General features: G+C 35.8%; 1 protein-coding gene across 1 annotated transcript in view; it reads left to right on the top strand.

Moving 5' to 3' along the window:
* The window catches only part of GRIK2 (glutamate ionotropic receptor kainate type subunit 2), a 676,248-nt gene that overhangs the window by 395,278 nt on the left and 256,000 nt on the right, over positions 1-24,970 (top strand). The window contains 2 exon segments of the mRNA XM_027602788.2: positions 857-1,000; positions 4,003-4,110. Of these exon segments, the coding sequence (XP_027458589.2) occupies positions 857-1,000; positions 4,003-4,110 (252 nt within the window).

Genomic DNA, 24,970 nt, shown 5'->3' with positions numbered 1-24,970 from the left:
GGCACCGATCCGTCAGACACAAAGCAAGGGTCCATTTAACACAGCAGTTAACTGTCACTGAGCCTCTGGTTTGTTATGACTTATAAACATTTTGTTTTTTATCATCAACTTCTAAAGTGGTCAGTCATTTGAGCAGGTGCAAACAGTAGAATTCATATCCGTCTTACTTGAGAAGACAAAATGAACTTTTATTCATATGGAAATTTGGGGAAAAGAAAACAGTACAGGGGATTAAGCTTAGTTTCTTAAAAAGGGATTAGTACATGTATTGAGATTCAAAACTGTAGCATCATTTCTGAGATTGAACCTTTTGAAAAATTAAGTTGAAGAAAAGATCGGGGATTATAGCTAAGCTTTTTAGGTGAATCTCCTTTCAAATCTCTTTTGTTTTTCCTGTGCAAGGAAGTTGTTTATTTACTTTTATATACAATATGTCATTTATGTAAACATTCAAAATGTTTCCAATTGCATTCATCCTATGTGTGTGCATATGTGTGTGTGTGTGTGTGTGTGTGTGTGTAGTGAGACAATCACACAGAGCTAGAAGGGGTGACAAAAAAATAAAATAATGAATGTCTTCACACATTGCCTACTTTAACGGAGATCCTAGGACAATATGAACCTGGGTTATTACCTCAGGAAATGGAGGGTAGGTCAGGTGTTCTAAGGGAGCTGATGTAGTAATTTGATCACAGGATCTTATTTAAGAGAACCAGAGCATCGGAAACACTGTTGTCTCCCTTATGTGAAGGTAAAATGAGTATATATTTCTCTCACTCCTTCCTTCCCTTCATACCTCCTACCATGGGTTTCGCTTGTTGTATTGACTCCATATTTCCTTTTTCTCGGCTTTCAGACTGATGCTGCTCTAATGTATGATGCTGTGCACGTGGTGTCTGTGGGCGTCCAACAGTTTCCCCAGATGACAGTCAGCTCCTTACAGTGTAATAGACACAAACCCTGGCGCTTCGGGACCCGTTTTATGAGCCTAATTAAAGAGGTATGTCAGAAGAAGCACATCTGCCTAGTCTCTTTTGTCCTCAAGGTGAATGCACTGAGATTATTTCAGTTTTCCTAACAGGTGACCTTTTACCTTTATCTTTTGAATTAAACTTTCTGTCTTCCTCCATACAGGCAAAATTAACATTTTTACTAAATGATATGGGACAAAAGGGGGAAAATTATATGACAAATGCATGGGTATCTTTCAAAATATCTATGATTGTGTAAACAGATGAAAATCTGTGACCTATGATTCATGACATTGTTAGTTTTCACCTTCCTGAATCTTTATGTGTATCATTTTTCATGTGGAGATATAGTTTAAAGAATGTTCATATTTTAGGCAACAGTTTTTAACATGAATGCCATTTGTACTCCAGTAAATCGCACATCTTAAAGAATTGTTATTTAGTTCTATGGTTCCTAAATATAGTGTCTAGTTATTTTAATTCTATTAGCAGTTAACATAAAACGGAATACCTAGATTCAGAAGAGTGCAAAGTTTACTTCAGATTGCCTAATGCAATCATTCTTTTTTAAAAATTTTTTATTGTTATGTTAATCACCATACATTACATCATTAGTTTTTGATGTAGTGTTCCATGATTCATTGTTTGTGCATAACACCCAGTGCTCCACGCAGAATGTGCCCTCTTTAATACCCATCATCAGGCTAACCCATCCCCCCACCCCCCTCTCCTCTAGAACCCTCAGTTTGTTTTTCAGAGTCCATCGTCTCTCATGGTTCATCTCCCCCTCTGACTTACTCCCCTTCATTCTTCCCCTCCTGCTATCTTCTTCTTCTTCTTCTTTTTTTTTTTCTTAAATGCAATCATTCTTATGGCCATTTATCATTTCTGATTACAACTGTTATAGTTATAGACCAAGAATGCCCACAGTGAAGAAAAAAAAAAGGCAAAATTCTAAAGATCACACACACACACACACACACACACACACACGTTCTTCCTAGTTATGCTATCATGAAGGAAATCTGTCAGCTTAGGATGCATTTCATTTGATTATAACAGGAGTTTTTATATGAAAATGTAACTAGGAAAATTGAATCTTTGCTAGGAAAATCACAGGGATTATCCCCATATAAGATTTTTCTTAATGGCTTTAAAGAAATCATCAATTCAGCATATAATAAATTATTCATCTCAAAAATAAAAGTGAAAATAGGGTCATAATTAAGAATCTCCGGGTCCTTTGCCAAGAATATCCATGAGTTTTCCTTGTGTGATTTTTAATGTCCTCTCAGATAGGTGAAATGACACTCCCTGATGACTATGTAGTTCATTTATTTGTTTCACATTCTACCTTTATGTCTGGTTTAGAACTGAGCATCAGAGAGCTGCAGACATAGTGCCCAGATTGGCTGGTGAAAGAATTGCTTTCTGAATGCAGCCCCTGAGTCCTGAGGTGTGTGTCACACAGTCCTATAAGAAACAGTTGTATGAAACTCACTATTGTATTCATCACAAGGTGTTGTCGAGGACCTTGTCCACTAACTCACGTGGTGAGCCTCTTTATGAGGACCAACAGGAGACATTCCTCTCAGGTTTTAATGCCAGGAAAAGCTGAGCTTCTCCTGGGCAGTTGGTATGTCTCAAATTATGGACCCTGTATATTGTGCTTATATCATATTTTCTTCATTGCTTTAGTTTCTAGGAAGTTCAGAATTAAATTTGTGATTGTATTTTGTTAATTATGCATTCTTACCCGATAAACATTTCTTTATGCTGCCTCTATCCCAGATTGTTTTTTTAACTATTCTCTACTTCTACTTCTATATTTCTTGATCAAATTATCTATTTTTATACTAATATGCATTTTTGTTAATCACCTTAAATTATTTTCTTTGGAAAAGAATGGGTTAAAAATATCTTTTTCTTCTTTATTGGAGACCAGTTAACACATGTTTAAACTCAATGATGACATGTTGCTATATGTATATAGATATGTATTATAATTGTTTCTGTTTTATTTGTAATTTATTAGCCTAAAACTATTTCAAATCCTTACACCTAACTATAGAAATACATGGAGACTACCAAACGTAGCAATAATGATATCCATTTGTAGTCCTTATTGAAAGGTTACCCATAATCTATTTGGTTTCATTTCTTTGGATCTTAGTGTAGAATCTTTCAAACATTATAGTTGTAAGTATGTTACATTACTTAAAATTTTCATATGTAACTATTTTCCTAAGCTATTTCCAAATGGCAAATAATGGAAAACATTATTTTTTCTATATAGCCAGGAGAATGAGAAGACTTTCTGTATTAAAAAAAAAAAAAACTCAGAAATTTGCTCACCTGTGATGGGTTCAACCCATTATGTAATTAGATTATTATATTTTCACTTCATTCTACATAGAAATCTCCTTTTACAGGAAGTATAACTTTATATGAAGTAATTTTGATATATTTCTCCCAATCTCACTTAAGGGAAAATAAAGTAATAAGTTAATTATTCTAAGAGGAAAGTATATAATTGAAGTTATATAACGTAGGTTTTCCTAAATTCAGTTTCTTTCTCTGTAATAAAATAAGTTTATGCTCATATTATTATGAATTTAGGAATGGTGTTTTATAACAGTGATTCTGTTTGCAATCTCCAGTGAGATATTCACTGTCTCATGTATTATAAGTGACTAACTTATTCTGTTTGCAAAAGGAGATTTGCTACTTAAAACAATCTTCAAATTTCTCATAAAAAATTATACATAGAAAATGCATTATTTAGAATGAAAAATTTATAATAAGTTTTATACTGAGACTAAGACAATATCTGTAGACAAAAATCTTCCAAAGTTTAGAAGAGGAAAAAATGTTTTAAAAATCAGTAGTGATGTCAATTTATGAGAAGTAATGAAAATAATGTTCCCTATTTTTTGTGTGTGAAAAAAATATTTCATCATCCTTTACTTGTTTGTTAATCCTTTTTATTTATTTATTTATTTATTTATTTATTTATTTATTTATCCTATAGGCACATTGGGAAGGTCTCACAGGCAGAATAACTTTCAACAAAACCAATGGCTTACGAACAGATTTTGATTTGGATGTGATCAGCCTCAAAGAAGAAGGTTTGGAAAAGGTACTTGAGTCATTCAACTTATTTACTTTCATTATTAAATGAAACAGATCCCAATGAAGAAATAAGGAAATATTCCCTCTTGTAGTCACATTTCAGTAACATTTAACTTTATTGCCTAACCCTTAAAATACATATTCAGTTCATTATATTGAATATAATAATTGAGGATTAGTATTCAAGCATAAAAGTGTCTTAAGACAATTAAATATTTTATTTTCTCACCAAGTTTTTCTTATACTGTGAAATGCATATAATCTTTATTAGCCTTAAGATTTAATATAAAATTAAAAATATTTATATTTGTATTTGCATAGACTTTCCTATTTGGAGCAGGTCATAAAGATTAAATACAGAAGCATATTTCCATTGCTGGGCCATATTCAAATGAAATGTCTGACTTAATGTACACAGAGTAAATTAGGTATGAAAATAAATACATTACACTGGTCTATCTTATTTGATTCTATATCTGGGGTAAAGTCAGACAATGATTACAGAATTTGGGTATATGCTTACTTTAAAAATATTTTAGTGTAAGTTATTTAAATATACATAATATATAAATATAAATGATATAATAATATAAATATATATAATATAAGTATAAATAATATATGCATTAATATATTTTTTCTGATAGACTCATTGAAAGTTTATTAAAAAGATATTTTGATGGGTGCCTGGGTGGCTCAGTTGGTTAAGCGACTGCCTTCAGCTCAGGTCATGATCCTGGAGTCCCGGGATCGAGTCCCGCATCGGGCTCCCTGCTCAGCAGGAAGTCTGCTTCTCCCTCTGACCCTGTCCCCTCTCATGCTCTCTCTCTATCTCATTCTCTCTCTCAAATAAATAAAATCTTTAAAAAAAGATATTTTGATAAGAACTTAAGAAAATAATTATATTTGACTGAGATAATATTGTTTTCAAGATAATAAGGTGTCTTATATTTCATGTAGCTATTAAACATGAAGCATTACTTATAAATGGAAACTGAAGAAGGAAATTGAGTCAGAAGAAGAGGTCTTTTAACCTAAGAGACAGTAGCATATTTGAATGTTGATTCAAATGATTCTGGAGAGAGAAAACATACATTTTTGATAATGTTGCCAAGATAGGGAGAAATACATCATGACCAACTGATGACTAAAGTTGACAGGAATATTACCTCCACCCACTGAGAGTTTTAGATTATACCCTTTAAAAGACCATGCAAAATAAGGAATCTTTCATAACAAACTGCAAACCAAATATTCATGCAGCAGTCACTTCCTAACCACCTTTCTCCCATGATGAGAGTATTATTCTATACCCAAGACTGGAATTGATAATGGTGTGGTTTAGTCAGCTCTTAATGGGTTTTATACCAGTATTTACTGGAGATCTTATCTTATTTTCTTGGAAGTTTATAAGTCACTAAGATGAACTTTGGCCATTGTTTGTATTTCAATACATCAATAAAGAAATGACATTGACTTTCTTGTTACTGTAGCCCCTGTAAAGGAAATGTTAGAGAAGCTTTCTCTAAGCAATAGTGTGGATTATAGAAAGACCCTGAATATAATGGTTACCAAATACATGGGAGGATCAACCACACTGATAAGCAAGGTATAATGTGAGTTAGATAAGTTGCCTTGAGATTTCAAAAATATTTTGTATATTCCTCTGAAATTTGAAATTTTGTTTTGATAAATTAATTACACAATCTTTATCTTCAAGGGGCTTTTTATATAGAGTAATCACTCTATATAGATATATAACACATATATAGATAGATAGATAGAACACACATATAGATAGATAACACACTTGAGAATAAATACAATGGAAAACTGTTTCAAGCTTTAAAAGAGTAATAAAAGACTATTTCTGAAAAAGGATATAATTAAGTAAAGAGTCATGGTATATGAGGTACTTAGAACTAGCCTTTGAATAATGGAGAATTATTGATTGGTAGAGATTGAGTCATTGCAGAAAGAGGTAACAATATGGGGAAAGACATATCATCGTATTTTATTTGATCATTTTACACACACACACACACACACACACAAATATGCACATAGAAGTGGGAGATAGAGCATTTTAAAATGCTAGATTTAAGTCATAAAGTAAGCACCATGTTGAGATGTTTGTGATGTATTAGTATACAATATGAAATCAAAGAGAGAATAGCCTGGAGGTCTATGGGATATGTGGAAAATTTGGATTAATTTTAATATGGAGCCATGAATCTCAAACTATTCTGAGTAGAAGTGAGAGATGAATAAACAGTGACAGAGGCAGTAAGTGAATCTTCAGCAGTGTTGTTAGTTCAAGGAATAGCAGAGCATTGGGATTATGCTTTTAAGGAGTAATGGAGGAGCCAGGTGATAAAAGTAGGAGAATAAAGGCATCAGTCAAAGATTGGTGAGGAAATTAGTGGGGAAAATTATCATTAGAAAGAAATTGGAACAAATCTGAAGAGGCACATAAAGTACTGAGGTTGGGTGAAGGTAAGTTAGAGAGAAGGGGAATTAAAAGTTTGAATCAAATGCTTTGAGTATCTTCAAAAATTATTACGTAAGGGGGCGCCTGATTGGCTCAGTCAGTTAAGCATCTGACTCTTGAATTCTGCTTAGGTCATGATCTCAGCATTGTGAGATCCAACCCCACATGGGGTTCTGCACTGGGCAGGGAGTCTACTTCAGATTCTCCCTCTCCCTCTTCCTCTGCACCTCCCCAACCCTCATCGCATGCGCTCTCTCTCAAAAAAAAAAAAAAAAAAAATAGTACCTAAGTCATCAGCTAAAAGAGGGTGGTTGGATTTAGTTTAGTCAGATCTTAAGAATAATGGGAATTTTTTGGCAATGCCATTGTGACAGATTTGGCTTTGAGTAGTAGGAATAAGGTGCTGCTAACTTTGTAATCTAGTAGAATGGTTAAGAGATCCAGGTATGGATTAAGTCAGAATTGGGCTCAAATCCTTGCTCTGCCATTTACTATTTATGGACAACTTTCTTAACCTCTCTAAAACACAGTGTCTTCAACTGCATCAGGGGGTGATAGCAGTATCTAATTCATGAAGACTAATGAGTCTTGCCAACTTTACTTTTTTTTTGTCCTCAAAAATATAGTTACCAAACCATAGCTGTAAAGACAGAGTTCCTACCTTGATAGAGTTCACAGTTTGGAAGGTTCAACAGATAGTGATCCAAGAGGCTTAAATTCCAATTCCAATTCTGTCACAAGTGTGTGAACTTCACCCTTCCACCCAAGTTCTCTGTGCCAAATTCCTCATCTCAAAAAATGTAAAGGACTTCCCTCTGGGACAGGCAAAAGTGAGAATACCATGGCCTCTAAGAGAACCTGGAAATACAATCTTTATAGGTGTCAAAGCTAAGAATTTAATTATCCTATTTTATCATGATTAGGTGAGGAAAATGAATAAAAAAAATGTGTAAAATGCTAGTTTTATCCATTACTTCTCCTCATGCCTCCTGCCTTTTCCTAGCTTTATCTTGGTCATCTTTGTCCAGCACACTTCATTTATTCATTTGATCCTCTAACAAATATAGAGTGAACCTCTATTTTGTGCCCTAATAAAAGTTATATTCTTAGTGAAGGAAACCTGCCAATAATAAATGGACGCACAAAGGTACAATATAGGGTTAGGCAGTAATAAGTGCTAAGAAGAAAAATGACTTGTTTATATGTTCAGGGAACTGAGTTTGGGGTTGAAATTAGACTATGAACACATCTTTTCCACTTAATGCCCAGAGATCAAACTGAATCTTTTCCATTCTATCTTGACAAGAACCTTGGTTGGAACCCAGCCCACTTAGCCATTGTCCAAGAAGAGTCACTAATATTGCAGACACAGCCAGTCACATCTGTCCAAACAAGCTCCCCAGGCCATGGCAGTGCCTTCTCTGGAGCAGAGGAGGAGGAATAAGGGGGTAGGAGGAAACTGCAGATGCCATTCCAGATTTTGTCTACCTCCGGCAATAGGACAGTTTGTTTTCTTTAAGATCCTGGTGTTCAGTACTCAAGACTAGGAAAAGGAAAATAAGAATAAGTGGTTTTCCCAGCTTGAATTCTTCTGTTCAGTTCAAAGACCGTATTATGTATTCTACTTCCAAAAGTAGAATTAGATGGATCCTAAACACAAAATGTTTAGGATCCATCTATTTCTCTCCACATCCATTGTTGCAATCATAGCCAGGGTACCTTTCGCCTGGACATCTATTTGTTGGAGCCCCAACAAACCTCTCTGTTCTGTTCCCCGTTACAATTCATTCCCCAGATGACAGCAGCCAGACCAGTGTCTTTTAAAGCAAATCGATCCATGTTATTGCTGTTTAACTTTCACTTATTTCCACTGTATTTTGATTAAAATCCATATTTACAAATATGATTATTGCCTCCCTTCCCCCTCAGCTCTCACTACCATCTCAGATGTTTTCTATGCTTTAATTACACTGGCTTTTGCTGTTCATTTTTCCATAGACACAAAGCTTTCTCTATTACTTTGGTAGTAGAGTTTTCCCAGCCTGGAAAACCCACCCCTAGCCCTTTGCCCGGCTAACTCTTACTCATCCTGGGGGGGTCACAGATTAAATCTTTCTTCCTTAGATAGGTTTCGCATAAGCCTGACCAAATTTAACTTTCTCAAAACGCCCTGTGCTTTTCCTTCCTGGCACTTATCACAATGTGTAGTTATATATGCTCCCAGTCCCACTGTTTACATATTCAAGGCCTAGCAAAGTCTCTGGCACAAAGTATATCCTCAAGAAATATTTATTGACTAGCAAATGAAGGAAGGGTCACCATAAGAATCATAAGAAATACTTCCCATATTCAAGTGTCTGGTGCAAATTTATTTTTCTATGGCACGGCATTTACTTTATTTTATTTTTTTCCCAGTTTGTCCCCTTACCTACACAGTGGGGACAGAGAAATCCAGTGCTTCGTCAATGGGCTGGGGTTGTGAGTCAAGGCTTCAAGGGGTACAGGATTTTAGAGTGCCCAAGAACGCAACACTGAAGTCTGAGCTTGCAAGGATGCACAGTGTACCCTCCATAGTACAGTGTAATCCTGAAACCCCAGTTCTGCCTCAAAGAGGAAAAATAATTGTTCTATTTATAAAAGTTCCCTTTTTTCATCATACAAGTTTATGGTACAGAAATAAACGAAGACCACTTAAACGAGAACACACAAGTTATTATTCAGAGCTTGCTGTAGCACTTGCATTTGGCAGAGATGCAAAGGCTGGTAGGTCAGTGGGAAAGCTTTACAGTGGAAAAGAAGAAAGGTCTCAGATGCACTCTGATTGGATATTGTTGGCAAGGAGGAAACGTGGACCACTGGCAAAAAATAGGCAAGTTGGGGGTTATTGAATAGATCTTAACCATTTTGGTCAGATTGCCGCAGAGGTTGTGGTTTGGCTTCCCAAAGGTAGTTTTCTCCAGAGGCCGTGGGTGAAGTTCTATTGCATACATGGTCAGACTGTTGTCTATTTATATACTCAGTCTGTCAATGGAATTACTGAAGTCTCTTGGAAAGAGAGGAAGAAATAGCACAAATAGTAAGGTAAAGAAAAATTGACAGGAGGAAAGCAAAAATGTCATCATAACTGACAATAAAATGAAGTTTTTTAGTTTATTTTTTTCTTTGAATATGTAACTAGGGTATGATTTACCACTGGAAATAGTTTAACCTTACTTACCTAGTCCTTTGAAGGTTGGCTATGTGCTTAGGAAATACCAGCTTTAGTTGGAACTAAACACTTGATTAAATGGCATAAGATGTTAAGAAATATCGAGAAGATGCTTAGAATATAACTTCCCAAGGATTCTGTGTAGAGCAAAAACAGTTGGGATCTTTTACATAAGAGAGGTTTGAATTGAGTTGATGACACTCCATGATAATGGTGTATTTCCATTGCAAGGTGAATTATCTAGAGGCCATTTTTGGGAAAATAACAATTTATACTTAAAAAAGAACTTTTTTAAGAAACTATAATGCAATAATAAAGTCACTTATTCACCTGAAACTAATATAACACTGTATATTAATTATACCTGAATTAAAAATAAATACAATAATAATAAAAAAACTTATTCCTACCACATGATTGAGTTTTCTTACCAAATGTGTTTTGTAACCACTATATATGTCATGTGCTTTCCAAAAAAAAAAAAAAAACAACCCACAAACACAACAACAACAAAAGTCTCTGTTCAAATGAATTTGTATTGTACTAGGAAGATTAAATTCTAAGTAGAGGTATTAAACTAAAATCATTCCTGTATACCTCTCCTATCTTTTTTCTAGCATCAAAGTTAGCTATTTGTTTTGGTTTTTTTGCTGATATGTTTTTGAATGTGATATTTATATTAAAATAGATCTTGGAGAATAGAATTCTCTGTCTCCTCGGTGGAAATTGTTTAATTAATCCCTATGCAAATTGGCTTTGTGTGTTAATATTATATTAATTTTGAAAAAAAAAAGTAAGGATAAAACCAATACATTTCTCCGGCCAGAGACGCTACTAAGGACCCTGCAAGTGTTTAGGACTATGAACAATAATACGATGTTTGCCTCAGCATGTTTTTATAATAAAATCAGCTTCTAACTTACATATCCTTAGGGGAATTTTTGAAAAAGAAAAGTGGCTACAAAAAGCAATTTTATGGAATATATGTTTGCCAATTTCTTCAAAGTTAAGAATTTATATATATACTGTAAAGCAAGGTAATTCGTATTTGTAAACTTTTCTGAAGTGTAACTTTGTCATATTTTACTTTTTTTTAAAATTTTATTATGTTATATTAGTCACCATACAATACATCATTAGTTTTTGATGTGGTGATCCACATTCCATTGTTTTCGTATAGCACCCAATGCTCCATGCAGTATGTGCCCTCCTTAATACCCATCACCAGGCTAACCAATCCCCCCTCCCCCCTCCCCTCTAAAACCCTGTTTGTTTCTCAGAGTCCATAGTCTCTCATGGTTCATCTCTCCCTCCAATTCCCCACCCTCATTTTTCCCTTCCTTCTCCTAATGTCCTCCATGTTATTCCTTATGTTCCACAAATAAATGAAACCATATGATAATTGACTTTCTCTGCTTGACTTATTTCACTTAGCATAATCTCCTCCAGTCCCGTCCATGTTGATGTAAAAGTTGGGTATTCATCCTTTCTGATGGCTGAGTAATATTCCATTGTATATATGGACCACATCTTCTTTATCCATTCGTCTGTTGAAGGGCATCTTGGCTCTTTCCACAGTTTGGCTATTGTGGACATGGCTGCTATGAACATTGGGGTGCATATGGCCCTTCTTTTCACTACATCTGTGTCTTTGGGGTAAATACCCAGGAATGCAATTGCTGGGTCAGAGGGTAGCTCTATTTTTAAATTTTTGAGGAACCTCCACACTGTTTTCCAAAGTGGCTGTACCAACTTGCATTCCCACCAACAGTGTAAGAGGGTTCCCCTTTCTCCACAACCTCTCCAACATTTGTTGTTTCTTTCCCTGTCCATTTTTGCCATTCTAACTGGTGTAAGTTGGTATCTCAATGTAGTTTTGATTTGAAATTCCCTGATGGCTAATGATGATGAACATTTTTTCATGTGTCTGTTAGCCATTTGTATGTCTTCTTCAGAGAAGTGTCTTTTCATATCTTCTGCCCATTTTTTGACTTGATTATTTGTTTTTTGGGTGTTGAGTTTGAGAAGTTCTTTATAGATCTTGGATACTAGCCCTTTGTCTGTAGTGTCATTTTCAAATATCTTCTCCCATTCTGTGGGTTGCCTCTTTGTTTTGTTGACTGTTTCCTTTGCTGTACAGAAGCTTTTAATCTTGATGAAATCCCAAAAGTTCATGTTTGTTTTGTTTCACTAGCTTTTGGAGATGTATCTTGAAAGAAGTTGCTGTGGCCGATGTCAAAAGGTTACTATGTTCTTCTCTAGGATTTTGATGGATTCCTGTCTCACATTGAGATCTTTAATCCATTTTGAGTTTATCTTTGTATATGGTGTTAGAGAATGGTCGAGTTTCATTCTTCTGCATGTGGCTGTCCAATTTGCCCAACATCATTTTTTGAAGAGACTGTATTTCTTCTATTGCATGTTTTTTCCTGCTTTGTTGAAGATTGACCGTAGAGTTGAGGGTCCATATCTGGGTTCTTTATTCTGTTCCATTGGTCTATATGTCTGTTTTTGTGAAGTACCATGCTGTCTTGGTGATCACAGCTTTGTAATATAGCTTGAAATCAGGCAACGTGATGCCCCCAGATTTATTTTTCTTTTACAACATTTCCTTGGCAATTCGGGGTCTTTTCTGATTCCATACAAATTTTAGGATTGTTTGTTCCAGCACTTTGAAAAATGTCATTGGAATTTTGATCGGGATATGATTGAAGGCATAGATTGCTCTGGGTAGCATAGACGTTTTGACAATGTTTATTCTTCCAATCCATGAGCATGGAATATTTTTCCATCTTTTTGTGTCTTCTTCAATTTCTTTCATGAGTGTCCTGTACTTCCTAGAGTATAGATCCTTTACCTCTTTGGTTAAGCTTTTTCTGAGGTATCTTATGGTCTTTGGTGTTATTGTAAATGGAATCATTTCTCTAATTTCTCTTTCTACAGTTGTGTTGTTAGTGTATAAGAAAGCAACTGATTTTTGTGCATTGATTTTGTATCCTGTCACATTACTGAATTGCTTTGTGAGTTCTAGTAATTTGGGGGTGGAGTTTTTGGGTTTTCCACATAAAGTATCATGTCACCAACAAAAAGAGAGAGTTTGACTTCTTCATTGCCAATTTGAATACCTTTTATTTCTTTTTGTTGTCTGATTGCTGTTGATAGGACTTCTAGTACTATATTGAACAATAGTGGCGAGAGTGGGGATCCTTGACGTGTTCCTGATCTTAAGGGAAAGACTCTCAGCTTTTCCCCATTGAGGATCATATTCGCTGTGGGTTTTTCAGAGATGGATTTTATGACTTTGAGGAATGTTCCCTCTATCACTATACTCTGAAGAGTTTTAATCAGGAAAGGATGTTGTATTTTGTCAAATGCTTTTTCAGCATCAATTGTGAGGACCATATGGTTCTTCTCCCTCCCGTTATTAATGTGTTCTATCACATTGATTGATTTGCGAGTGCTGAACCACCCTTGCATCCTGGGGATAAATCCCACTTGGTCATGGTGGATGATCTTTTTAATGTATTGTTGGATCCTATTAGCTAGGATTTTGTTGAGGATTTTGGAATCTATGTTCATCAAGGATATCAGTCTGAAATGCTCCTTTTGGATGGGGCTTTTGCCTGGTTTGGGGATTAAGATAATGCTGGCCTCATAGCATGAGTTTGGAAGTTTTCCTTCTGTTTCTATTTTTTGAAACAGCTTTAGTAGAATAGGTATTATTTTTTCTTAGAATGTTTGGTAGAATTCCCCAGGGAATCCATCGGGCCCTGGACTCTTGTTTTTTGGGAGGTTTTTGATCACTGCTTCAATCTCTTTAGTGGTTATTGGCCTATTCAGGTTGTCAATTTCTTCCTGTTTCAGTCTTGGCAGCTTATAGGTTTCCAGGAAGGCCTCCATTTCATCCAGATTGCTCAGTTTTTGGCATATAGTTGCTGATAATAATTTCTAATAATTGTTTCTATATCTTTGGTGTTAGTCGTGATCTCTCCCCTTTCATTCATAATTTTATTAATTTGGGTCCTTTCTCTTTTCTTTTGGATAAGTCTGGCCAGTGGTTTATCAATCTTATTAATTCCTTCAAAGAACCAACTTCTAGTTTTGTTGATCTGATCTACTGTTTCTGGTTTCTAATTCATTGACCTCTGCTCTAATCTTAATTATCTCTCTTCTAATGTGTGGCTTAGGCATCGTTTGTTGCTTTTTGTCTAGTTTTTTAAGGTGTAGAGTTAGTTGGTGAATTCGGGATTTTCTATTTTTTTGAGTGAGGCTTGGATGGCTAAGTATTTCCCCCTTAGGACTGCCTTTGCAGTCCCATAGGTTTTGGACCAATGTGTTTTCATTCTCATTGATTTCCATGAATTGTTTAAGTTCTTCTTTGATTTCCTGGTTGACCCAGACATTCTTGAGCAGAGTTGTCTTTAGTTTCCAAGTGTTTGAATTTCTTCCAAATTTTTTCTTGTGATTGAGTTCCAGTTTTAAATCATTGTGGTGTGAGAATATGCAGGGAATACTCTCAATATTTTGGTATCGATTGAGACCTGATTTGTGAACCAGTATGTAGTCTATTCTGGAGGAAGTTCTATGTGCGCTCAAGAAGAATGAGTATTCTGTTGTTTTAGGGTGGAATGTTCTGTATATATCTGTGAGGTCCATCTGGTCCAGTGTATCATTCAAAGCTCTTGTTTCTTTGTTGATTTTCTGCTTAGATGATCTGTCCATTGCTGAGAGTGGAGTATTGAGGTCTCCTACAATTAACGTATTGTCATCAATATGACTCTTTATTTTGGTTAATAGTTGGCTTATGTAGATGGCTGCTCCCATGTTGGGGGCATAGATATTTACAATTGTTAGATCTTCTTGTTGGATAGACCCTTTAAGAATGATATAGCATCCTTCTGTGTCTCTAACTACAGACTTTAGTTTAAAATCTAATTTGTCTGATATAAGAATTGCTACCCCAGCTTTCTTTTGAGGTCCATTGGCATGGAAGATGGATCTCCATTCCTTCACTTTCAGTCTGGATGTATCTTTAAGTTCAAAATGAGTCTCTTGTAGACAGCATATGGATGGGTCCTGTCTTTTTATCCAATCTGCAACCCTGTGCCATTTTATGGGAGCATTTAGACCATTCACATTGAGAGTGATTATTGAAAGATATGAATTAATTATCATGTTGCCTGTAAAGACGTTGTTTTTATAGATTGTCTCTGTAAATTTCTGTTTTATATCATTCTTGGGATCTTTCTCCTTTTATAGGACCCCCCTTAATATTTCTTGTAGGGCCGGCTTAGTGGTCACATATTCTTTCAGTTTCTGCCAGTCTTGGAAGCTCTGAATCTCTCCATCCATTCTAAATGACAGCCTTGCCGGATAAAGTATTCTTGGTTGCATGTTCTTCTCATTTAGTACCCTGAATATGTCTTGCCAGGCCTTTCTGGCTTGCCAGGTCTCTGTGGATAGGTCTGACATTATTCTGATGTTCCTCCCTTTTTACATAAGGAATCTCTTCCCCCTAACTGCCCTTACGATGGTTTCCTTGGTTCTAAGATTTGCGAGTTTTACTATTACATGCCGGGGTGTTGGCCTGTTTTCCTTGATCTTGGGAGGGGTCCTCTCTGCCTCTAGGACACGAATGTTTGTTTCATTCCCTAAATTAGGGAAGTTCTCAGCTACGATTTGCTCAAATATATTTTCTAGTCCTCTCTCTCTCTCCACTCCCTCCAGGATTCCAATAATTCTGATACTGGAACGCTTCATGGTGTCCCTTATTTCTCTGATTCCATTTTCATGGATTCTGAGTTGTTTTTCCCTGGCCTCCTCCTTTCCCTTTTTATCTATTAAATTGTCTTCCAGGTTACTTATTTGTTTTTCTGCCTCACTTACCCTAGCTGTTATATTATCTAGATTAGATTGGATCTCACTGATAGCATTTTTAAGTTCTGCCAATTAAGCTTTCATTTCTGCCCTTAGAGACTCTATGTTGCCATTAATTGATTTCTCCATTCTAGCTATTGTCTTCAGAATTGCTAGCCTGAATTCCATCTCCAACATCTTGGTTATATCTGCATCCATTTGTAAATCTGCTGCATAAGTCATAATCTCTGAGTCTTTTCTATTTTGGGAATTCCTCCTCCTAGTCATTCTGTTGATGGGTGGTTGAGGATGTGTATAGAGTCCAAATTATTGACCAGAACCCAAGCAAGATGCACTTGTTTTCTAGGGATCTTAGAGTTGCTGGCCTCTTGTTTTCCCAGCCTGTCTTCTGGGGGAGGGGCCTGCCGCACTGTTACTCAGGCAACCCTGTTTGGGCAGAGTTGCCCTGCCCTCTGTGGAGGGGGATGGGCTCAGTAGGAACCAGTTTTATTGGGCTTTTGTTCTCTGGTGGCTTTCCGCATCTCTTCAGAGAGTCAGAGCAGAAGAGACCATTTCCAACCCTCTGCCTCAGAGCAGAGAGACCGCAGTCTGTTCTTCAGTGAGCTCTCCAGGGCACACTATCTCCGTTTCTGTCCATGCTGCTATAAATTGCAGCGTCCTGGGTTGTGCGCCCCTCCACAAGCGCCTCTAGTCCTGCCTCCAGGTCGGGGCACATCTCTGCCCTTTGTGCTTCTAAAACCGCCAGCCACTCCCAGTTTGCAGGCATGACCCCACGGCTCTGGGTTTCTGGCCCGGGGGTTACCCTAAAGTCCCTTCCCTGCCGTTACCAGTCTGCATGTCTGTGCACCATCCCCAGTAAGCGAGGCTGTCGCTCACAGGCTTAGTAGGATCCCCACGGCCAGGCTCCCTTCCGCTGTGGTTTATCCTCTGGTATCTGCCCTCGGAATCACGGCTCCCCGTTTCGTACTTCGAAACCAACCACCCACGATATTCTCTTTGTAGAAATCCAAATCTATTTTCTTACATCTTAGGCTGATTTCATGGGTGCTCAGAGTGGTCTGGTAGATATCCAGCTCAATTCCGGGGACCAGTTGGAATAGGGTCCCCTACTCCTCCACCATCTTTTCTCTGCTCCCATATTTTACGTTCAAGTGAAGCTTCATTTCAACTTTTGACATCATTTTTTTTCTGAATATTTACTGCCTGCCTTTGGACCCACTAGTAGAAATTGGTATCAGTAATCTATAGGCTTCTTACTAAAAACTCAAATATTTTTATAATGTTTGGAGAAAGTGAGATTTAGTGGTGAAATCCTGCCTGCCTGAGTTTACAGACATAGATGGTCCAGGATCAGAACATGTTTCAAATTGCTTTTTGAAAAACATTTTGTAGAACATATATATTTTTAGAACAAGTAATTTCTATAGAAGTCTTTGCTATTGACCTTTCTCTAGGCTGTAGAATCCTGTACTCATTAACTCCCTAGGAAAAAGGTGAATGGAATTTACAGTCTTCAAAGTTTATCTAAGTGTGAAAATCCACACTTAGATAGGTGAGAACTATTTCTTTGATAGATTTCTAGATACCTGATGCATAACAGTTTTTAATCGTTCTCTCTTTGATGGGATTTGATACATATATTCTGGTCCCCATGATAACAATGACCCCCAACTTTCCCAGGAACTGAGATTTCTTTTACTTCTCTGTAGGAAAGCAATGCTAATGGTGATGTTGACAGTCAGAAATGTGTTGTTTGCTACTTAAAAGGCAAAAATGCAATCTAGTCCAGATCTGAGCCTAGTATTTTTCTTTGGAGATGTTAACCATTTAATTTGTCTAACTCTTATATAGAATTCATTATATGCTGTGTCTTACAACTACACTGACATTTTTAGTTTTTGTGTCAGTATGTTTATAGTTGTGATTTTGCTTGATAACTTTTAACCTTCATAATGATGAAATATTTAAGAAAACTCTCTACATATGATATTTATGTTTGGAAATCAGTAAATTTGAGAGCATACAATTTCCTATTTTGGCCCATCAGAGAATACCAAATACTGACTTTTTTTTTCAACTACTGAATTTGAATTAAACATGTATACTAAACGTAATTTTTAAAGCATTGCTTTGATTTTAAAGTATTATCTGGGGCGCCTGGGTTGCTCAGTTGCTTAAGCGACTGCCTTCAGCTCAGGTCATGGTCCTGGAGTCCCGGGATCGAGTCCCACATTGGGCTTCCTGCTCGGCAGGGAGTCTGCTTCTCCCTCTGACCCTCTTCCCTCTCGTGCTCTCTATCTCTCGTTCTCTCTCTCTCAAATAAATAAATAAAATCTTTAAAAAAATAAAGTATTCTCTGAACTACATTTTTAATCTTAGAAAAATGGCCCTTAATTAATTGAATGTTACCACATTTTATATTTGAGAACAGTTAATGATTCAAATTTTATTTAAAATTCAAAACTACCACCTGTCTCTAACTCTTTCTTAATATTTAGGGTTGACTTTGCCCTAGACAAAAATAAAAATCATAGAGGTGAAAAATTTATGTTTGGATTATTCATCCTTTTCTGTTAGATGATTGTATACTGATTGATTTATTGTCCTTATATTAACACTGTAGTTCTCAAATGGTGAAATTCCAGATCCTGTGGAAATTAGTGGATAGCTAGTTTTAGAAAGTAATTAACTGAGGGGTTCTCTGCATGGTCCTCACAGGCCAAATTACTTAACATATGAAGGTAACTCAGTTCCCAGGTAATTGTACTGTACTATGAATTCTTCCTATCAGGCAGCAGGTAGGCATTGCTATGAAATGGTTCATGTTTATCTCTGGGGCATCAGGTGTAAATTCCTTCTAAAGTGATCTGTTAATATGTGATCCAATGGCAATAAACAACTATTAATTATTATTAGACAGTACTTTTATTGGATAATAATACAAATAACTATCTCTACTTTTCATTTAAAAATTCAACATTGGAAGGGGGGTCGTAAGTGAAGAGAAAAAAGTTTCTAATTTGCCTGCAACACTTAGCAAAACAACTACAACACTCAAAAAGTTCTGTTTTTACTATTATATATCACACCATATAGGCTTGAAACCTGACTTTGTAAATTATCTAGAAAGAATGGGTAACAGAAAAATATACATTCCGCCAGTGTACATTTGATCAATTGGAGAGAATCCTCATCTCCCAAATTAATATCAATACCTTCCTTGTGATTTCCATTTATCAATACCTTCAAATAGTACTATCAGGGATGTCCTCTCTTCTAAAAGAAATGGTAAATACCCTTCAAATCGAAGTATACTTAATGTGTCATATGATTAGAGGCAACTAATTATTGGGAATATTTTTTTGAACACTTATGATGTAGACTCCACATTGTGCTAAGACTGCTTTAAACATAATATACAGAGTGGTTTCTTGTGATCGCCACACAGATCTTCTTTAGAAAAGTATCACTTAGGCTCTTTGTTCAAGACATATATATGACATAATTACTTTTTTCATAAATTGGTGGACACTTAGATTATTTTCTTATCTTGGGTATTATAAATAATGCTGCAGTGAACATGTGGGCATATATATCTTCTCAAGGTATATTTGTTGTTTTGTTTTTGGGTAAAAACCAGAAGTGGAATTGCTGGATGCTATGGTAGTTCTATTTTTAGTTTTTTGAGGAACCTCCATACTGTTTTCCATAGTTGTTGCACCAATTTACATTCCTACCAGCAGTGCACAAGGCTTCCCTTTTCTCTACATCCTTGCCAATACTTGTAATTTCTCATCTTTTTAATAACAGCCATTCTAACAGATGTAAGATATCTCACTGTGGTTGTGACTTGCATATCGCTGGTGATTAATGATGTTGAGAATACTCTCATACCTGTTGGCATTTCTATATCTTCTTTAGAAAAAAGGACTATTCAGATTTTCTGCCCATTTTTTTCTTTAAATTTTTTATTGTGATGTTAATCACCATACATTACATCATTAGTTTATAATGTAGTGTTCCATGATTCATTGTTTGTGCATAACACCCAGTGCTCCATGCAGAACGTGCCTTCTTTAATACCCATCACCAGGCTAACCCATCCCCCCACCCCCTCCCCTCTAGAACCCTCAGTTTGTTTTTCAGAGCCCATCATCTCTCATGGTTTTTCTCCCCCTCCGATATACCCCCCTTCATTCTTCCCCTCCTGCTATCTTCTTCTTCTTCTTCTTTTTTTCTTAACATATATCGCATTATTTGTTTCAGAGGTACAGATCTGTGATTCAACAGTCTTGCACAATTCACAGCGCTCACCATAGCACATACCTCCCCAATGTCTATCACCCACCCACCCCATCCCTCCCACCCCACCCCCACTCCAGCAACCCTCGGTTTGTTTCCTGAGATTAAGAATTCCTCATATCAATGAGGTCATATGATACATGTCTTTCTCTGATTGACTTATTTCACTCAGCATAACACCCTCCAGTTCCATCCACGTTGTTGCAAATGGCAAGATCTCATTCCTTTTGATTTTCTGCCCATTTTTATTTGGATTGTTTGTAGGACTTCTTTTTGCTGTTGAGTTGTATGAGTTCTTTATATATTTTGGATATTAACTCATTATCAGATGTATGATTTTGAAATATTTTCTTTCAGTAGGTTGCCTTTTAATTTTATTGATGGTTTCCTTGGCTGTGCAGAAGTTTTTTAGTATGATGTAGTCTCATTTTTTGATTTTACTTCTGTTGCTTTTGTTTTTGGCATCAGATTAAAAAAAATCATCACCAAGACCTATGTCATGGATTTCATTGCCTATGTTTTCTTCTTGGAGTTTTAGGGTTTCAGGTCTTACATTCAAGCCTTTCATCCATTTTGAGTTAATTTGTGTGTATGGAGTAAGATAGTGGTTCTGTTTCATTCTTTTGCATGTGTCTGTCCAGTTCTTATTGAAGAGACTGTACTTTCCACATTGTATATTCTTGGCCCCTTTGTTGTAAATGAATTGGCCATATATATGTGGACTTATTTCTGTACTCTATTCTGTTCCATTGAGCCATGTGTCTGTTTTTATGCCAATACCATACTGTTTTAATTACTATAGCTTTGTTATAGTTTGAATTCAGGGAGTGTGATGCCTCCAGCTTTGTTCCTTTTTCTCAAGACTGCTTTGGCTTTTGGGCTTGTGTGTGTGTGTGTGTGTGTGTGTGTGTGTGTGTGTGTGTGGTTCCATATAAATTTTAGGGTTATTTGTTCTATTTTTTTGCAAAATGTCATTGGAATTGTGATAGGGATTGCATTGAATATGTTAATAGCTTTGTGTAGTAGGGACATTTTAACAATATTGATTCTTCTAATCCATGATCATGGAATATCCTTTCATTTATTTGTGTTTTCTTCAATTTCTTTCATTAATGCCTTGTAGGGTTTTTTTGGGGGGAGGAGTTGAGTATACTTGATGCACAATGTTACAATAGTTTCAGGTGTACAACATAGTGATTCGACTTCTGTATACATTATGCTCTGCTCACCATAAGTGTAGCTACCATCTGTCATCATACACAACTATTACAATATCATTGATTATATTCTCTGTGTTGTGCCTTTTGTATCCATGACTACTCATTCTATAACTGGACGCCTGTATCTTCCAGTCCCCTTCACCCATTTTGCTACCACTCTACCCCATCTCCCTCTGGCAACCATCAGTATTTATAGGTCTGATTCTGTTTTTTGCTTCTTTATTCATTTATTTTGTTTTTAAGATTTCACATGTGAGTGAAATCATATGGCATTTGTCTTTTTCAGTCTAACTTATTTCACTTAGCATAATACCCTCAAGGTCCATCCATGTTGTTGCAAATGACAAGATATTTTTTTTTTTATGGCTGTGTAATATTATGTGTGAATCTATCTCTCTATCTATCATCTATCACCTATCACACTTCCTTATCCATTCATCTATTCTTGGATACTTAGCTTGTTTCCATATTTTGGCTATTGTAAGTAATGCTGTAATAAACATAGGGGTGCATATATCTTTTTGAATTAGTGTTTTCATTTTCTTTAGGTAAATACCAAGTAGTGGAATTATTGCATCATATGGTATTTCTATTTTTAATTTTTTGAGGAGCCTCCATACTGTTTTCCACTGTGGCTGTACCAATTTACAGTCCTACCAACAGTTCACAAGAGTTCCTTTTCCTCCACATCCTTGCCAACACCTATTATTTCTTCTTCTTCTTTTTTTTTATTTTAGCCATTCTGACAGGTGTAAGGTGATATCTCATTGTGGCTATGATTTTCATTTCTCTGATGATGGGTGCTGTTGAGCATGTCTTCATGTGTCTGTTGGTCATCTGTATGTCTTCTTTGAAGAAATGTCTGTTCATGTCTTCTTTTTTAAATTGGATTGTTTGGGGGTTTTTTGATGTTGAGTTGTATAAGTTTCTTTATTCATTTTAGATATTAACCACTTATTGGATATATCACTTGCAAATATATTCTCCCATCCAGTAGGTTTATTTTTTATTTTGCTGATGATTTTCTTCACTGTGCAAAAATTTATTATTATGATATAGTCCCAATAGTTTATTTTTTTCTTTTGTGTCCCTTGCCTTAGGAGAGGTATCTAGAAAAATATTGTTACAGCTGATGTCAGAGAAATTGCTGCCTGTGTTCTCTTCTAGGATTTTTATGGTTTCAGGTCTCACATTTAGGTCTTTAATCCATTTTGAGTTATTTTTGTGTATAGGGTTAGAAAGTGGTCTAGTTTCATTCTTTGGCATGTAGCTGTCCAGTTTTCCCAGCACCATTTATTAAAGACACTGTCTTTTCCTCATTGCGTATTCTTGCCTTGTCATAGATTAATTGACCATATAGCATGGGTTTATTTCTGGGCTCTCTATTCTATTTCATTGATCTATGTGTCTATTTTTGTGCTATGTCTTATAATTTTTAATGTACAGATCTTTCACCTCTGTGGTTAAATTTATTCCTAGTTATTTTATTCTTTTTGATGCAATTGTAAGTGGATTTTTAAAAATTTCTCTTTCTGGTGGTTTGTTATTAGTGTACAAAAACATAATACATTTTTATATATTGATTTTGTATTCTGAAACTTTACTAAATTTGTTTATTGGTTTAACAGTTTTTTGATGAAGTCTTTAGTTTTCTATATATAATATCATGTTATTTGCAAATAGTGAGAGTTTTACTTCTTCCTTTCCAATTCAGATTATTTTTTTTCTTACCTAATTGCCATTATAAGGACTTCTAATACAGTGTTAAGTAAAAGTGACAAGAATGGGCATCCTTGTTTTGTTCCTCATCTTAGAGGAAAGGCTTTTAGCTTTTCAGCATTTAGTATAACATTAGATGTAAGCTTGTCATATATGACCTTTTTTTATATTGAGATACATTCCCTTTATACCACTTTGTTGAGAGTTATCACTCTACTTAAAACATCTCTGTGAAGTCGAGTGCTTAGATATCTTTATTCCATTTTAGAGCTGAAAAAAGTACTGTAAAACTTGATTAAATCATATAATGAGAAAATTATGGTTCTGAAAATAGTTTAAAAGAAAAAAAGATCATCTTGACTTAGCTTACGGTTCTTGTGATTAAAACAAAACAAATCAAAAGACCCACTGGTGACAATTCCCTCAATCACTAAAAAGTTTTGAATTATACATTTCCTGTAGACTTAAAATCTAGGGATCATACAACGCTTTTTGATTTAAAATTTCATGTCACTGAAATTTCTGAAACTTATAATATTCTGCTCAGAAACCTAGACTTATAAAAGAGGATATTTAACATTTATGATTATAGGAAATTATCGATTCATATACTAGAACCAGAACCCCTCCATCCAAATAGTACTAGAAAAGCAAGTGACAGAGAATGAAACTAGATAAATATATTTAGATGAGTGGACATCTAGCTAAATTGTTTTTTATAAAAGTAATCATGGAAGATGATGGTAAGTGAAATTGGCAATATTTTATATTAATGATTTAGGTAGAAAGTTAAAAAACTAATTGATCAAGCTTGCGGATGTCATTAGGAAGACGACAGTGGGCAAATGATGTTTGCCAATGCTTCAGCTGGTAGAATTACACGTTTTTAAAAAAAATCTAGCTATTTAGCTAATGGTGAAAAAAAAGAAAGAAAATCTAAAGGGACAAATGTGTAATAGGTATTAATGATAGACCAGGGGCAGAAAAGTGGCAGTCATTGCAAAATCCGATCTGCAGATGTGTCTTGTTTAGCCAACAGAGTGTTTTCTTAATGATTTTGAATTTGAAACACTTTAAGCAGGTCAGCAGGCATTCTGGGTTTTACAATATCCTCTCTGTCCTTCCCCATCCAGGTTCCTAATGAGGCCTCTATTAGCCCTAGTGATGCCTTATTAAGAACTTGAAAAAAATCACCTGCTCTGGGAGCATGCAGCCCCAAGGTACACAGCTGTGAGAAGAGGAGGTTCTGAATTGTGGCTATTACTTGCTATTCTGCCTTGAGATTTTGTAAAATTTAGAAACTGCATACCTTTGCCTGGAAATTCTTACTACTGGCTTATGCCCTTTTTCTTCACACATGGATGTTACCTCTCTGGCCCCGGACTGCCTTTCATTATTGACCCTAAATTACAATTAGACTCCGCCTTTATGACATCATGGTCCTCATATTCTAAAGTAAAGAAATTTAATTGACCAGTAAATAATTTACTTTGGAGAGAATGTTGAAATCAGTATTTTTTTCTCACTGTATTATCTGACTTTTTCCTATATTGACACAAACATCAGGAATATATAGTTTTTAATGGTAGGAGGAAAATTAATATAAGAAATTATGGTAAGAGATTTATTTTATTTTATTTTTTATTTTTTTAAGTATCTTATTTATTTGAGAGAGAGAGAGCACTCATGAGCAGGGAGGAGGGGCAGAGGGAGAAGGAGAGGCAGACTCCTCACTGAGCAGGGAGCCTGATGGCGGGGTTCGATCCTAGGACCCTGAGATCATGACCTGAACCGAAGGCAGATGCTTAACTGACTGAGCCACCCAGGCAGCCAGGAGGTTTTTTTAAGACATCACTAAAAAACATTATATGGGATTCCTGATATAGTTAATGCATTTTTTTTAGATTTTATTTATTTATGTGAGAGAGAGAGCAAGAATAAGAGGGGAAGAGAGTCAGAGGGAGAAGCAGACTCCCTGCCGAGCAGGGAGCCTGATGTGGGACTCGATCCCAGGACTCCAGGATCCTGACCTGAGCCAAAGGCAGTTGCT

The sequence above is a fragment of the Zalophus californianus genome, chromosome 7 (assembly GCF_009762305.2).
Source record: "Zalophus californianus isolate mZalCal1 chromosome 7, mZalCal1.pri.v2, whole genome shotgun sequence".
Lineage (NCBI taxonomy): Eukaryota > Metazoa > Chordata > Mammalia > Carnivora > Otariidae > Zalophus > Zalophus californianus.
This window is presented reverse-complemented; position numbering and strand designations above follow the sequence as displayed.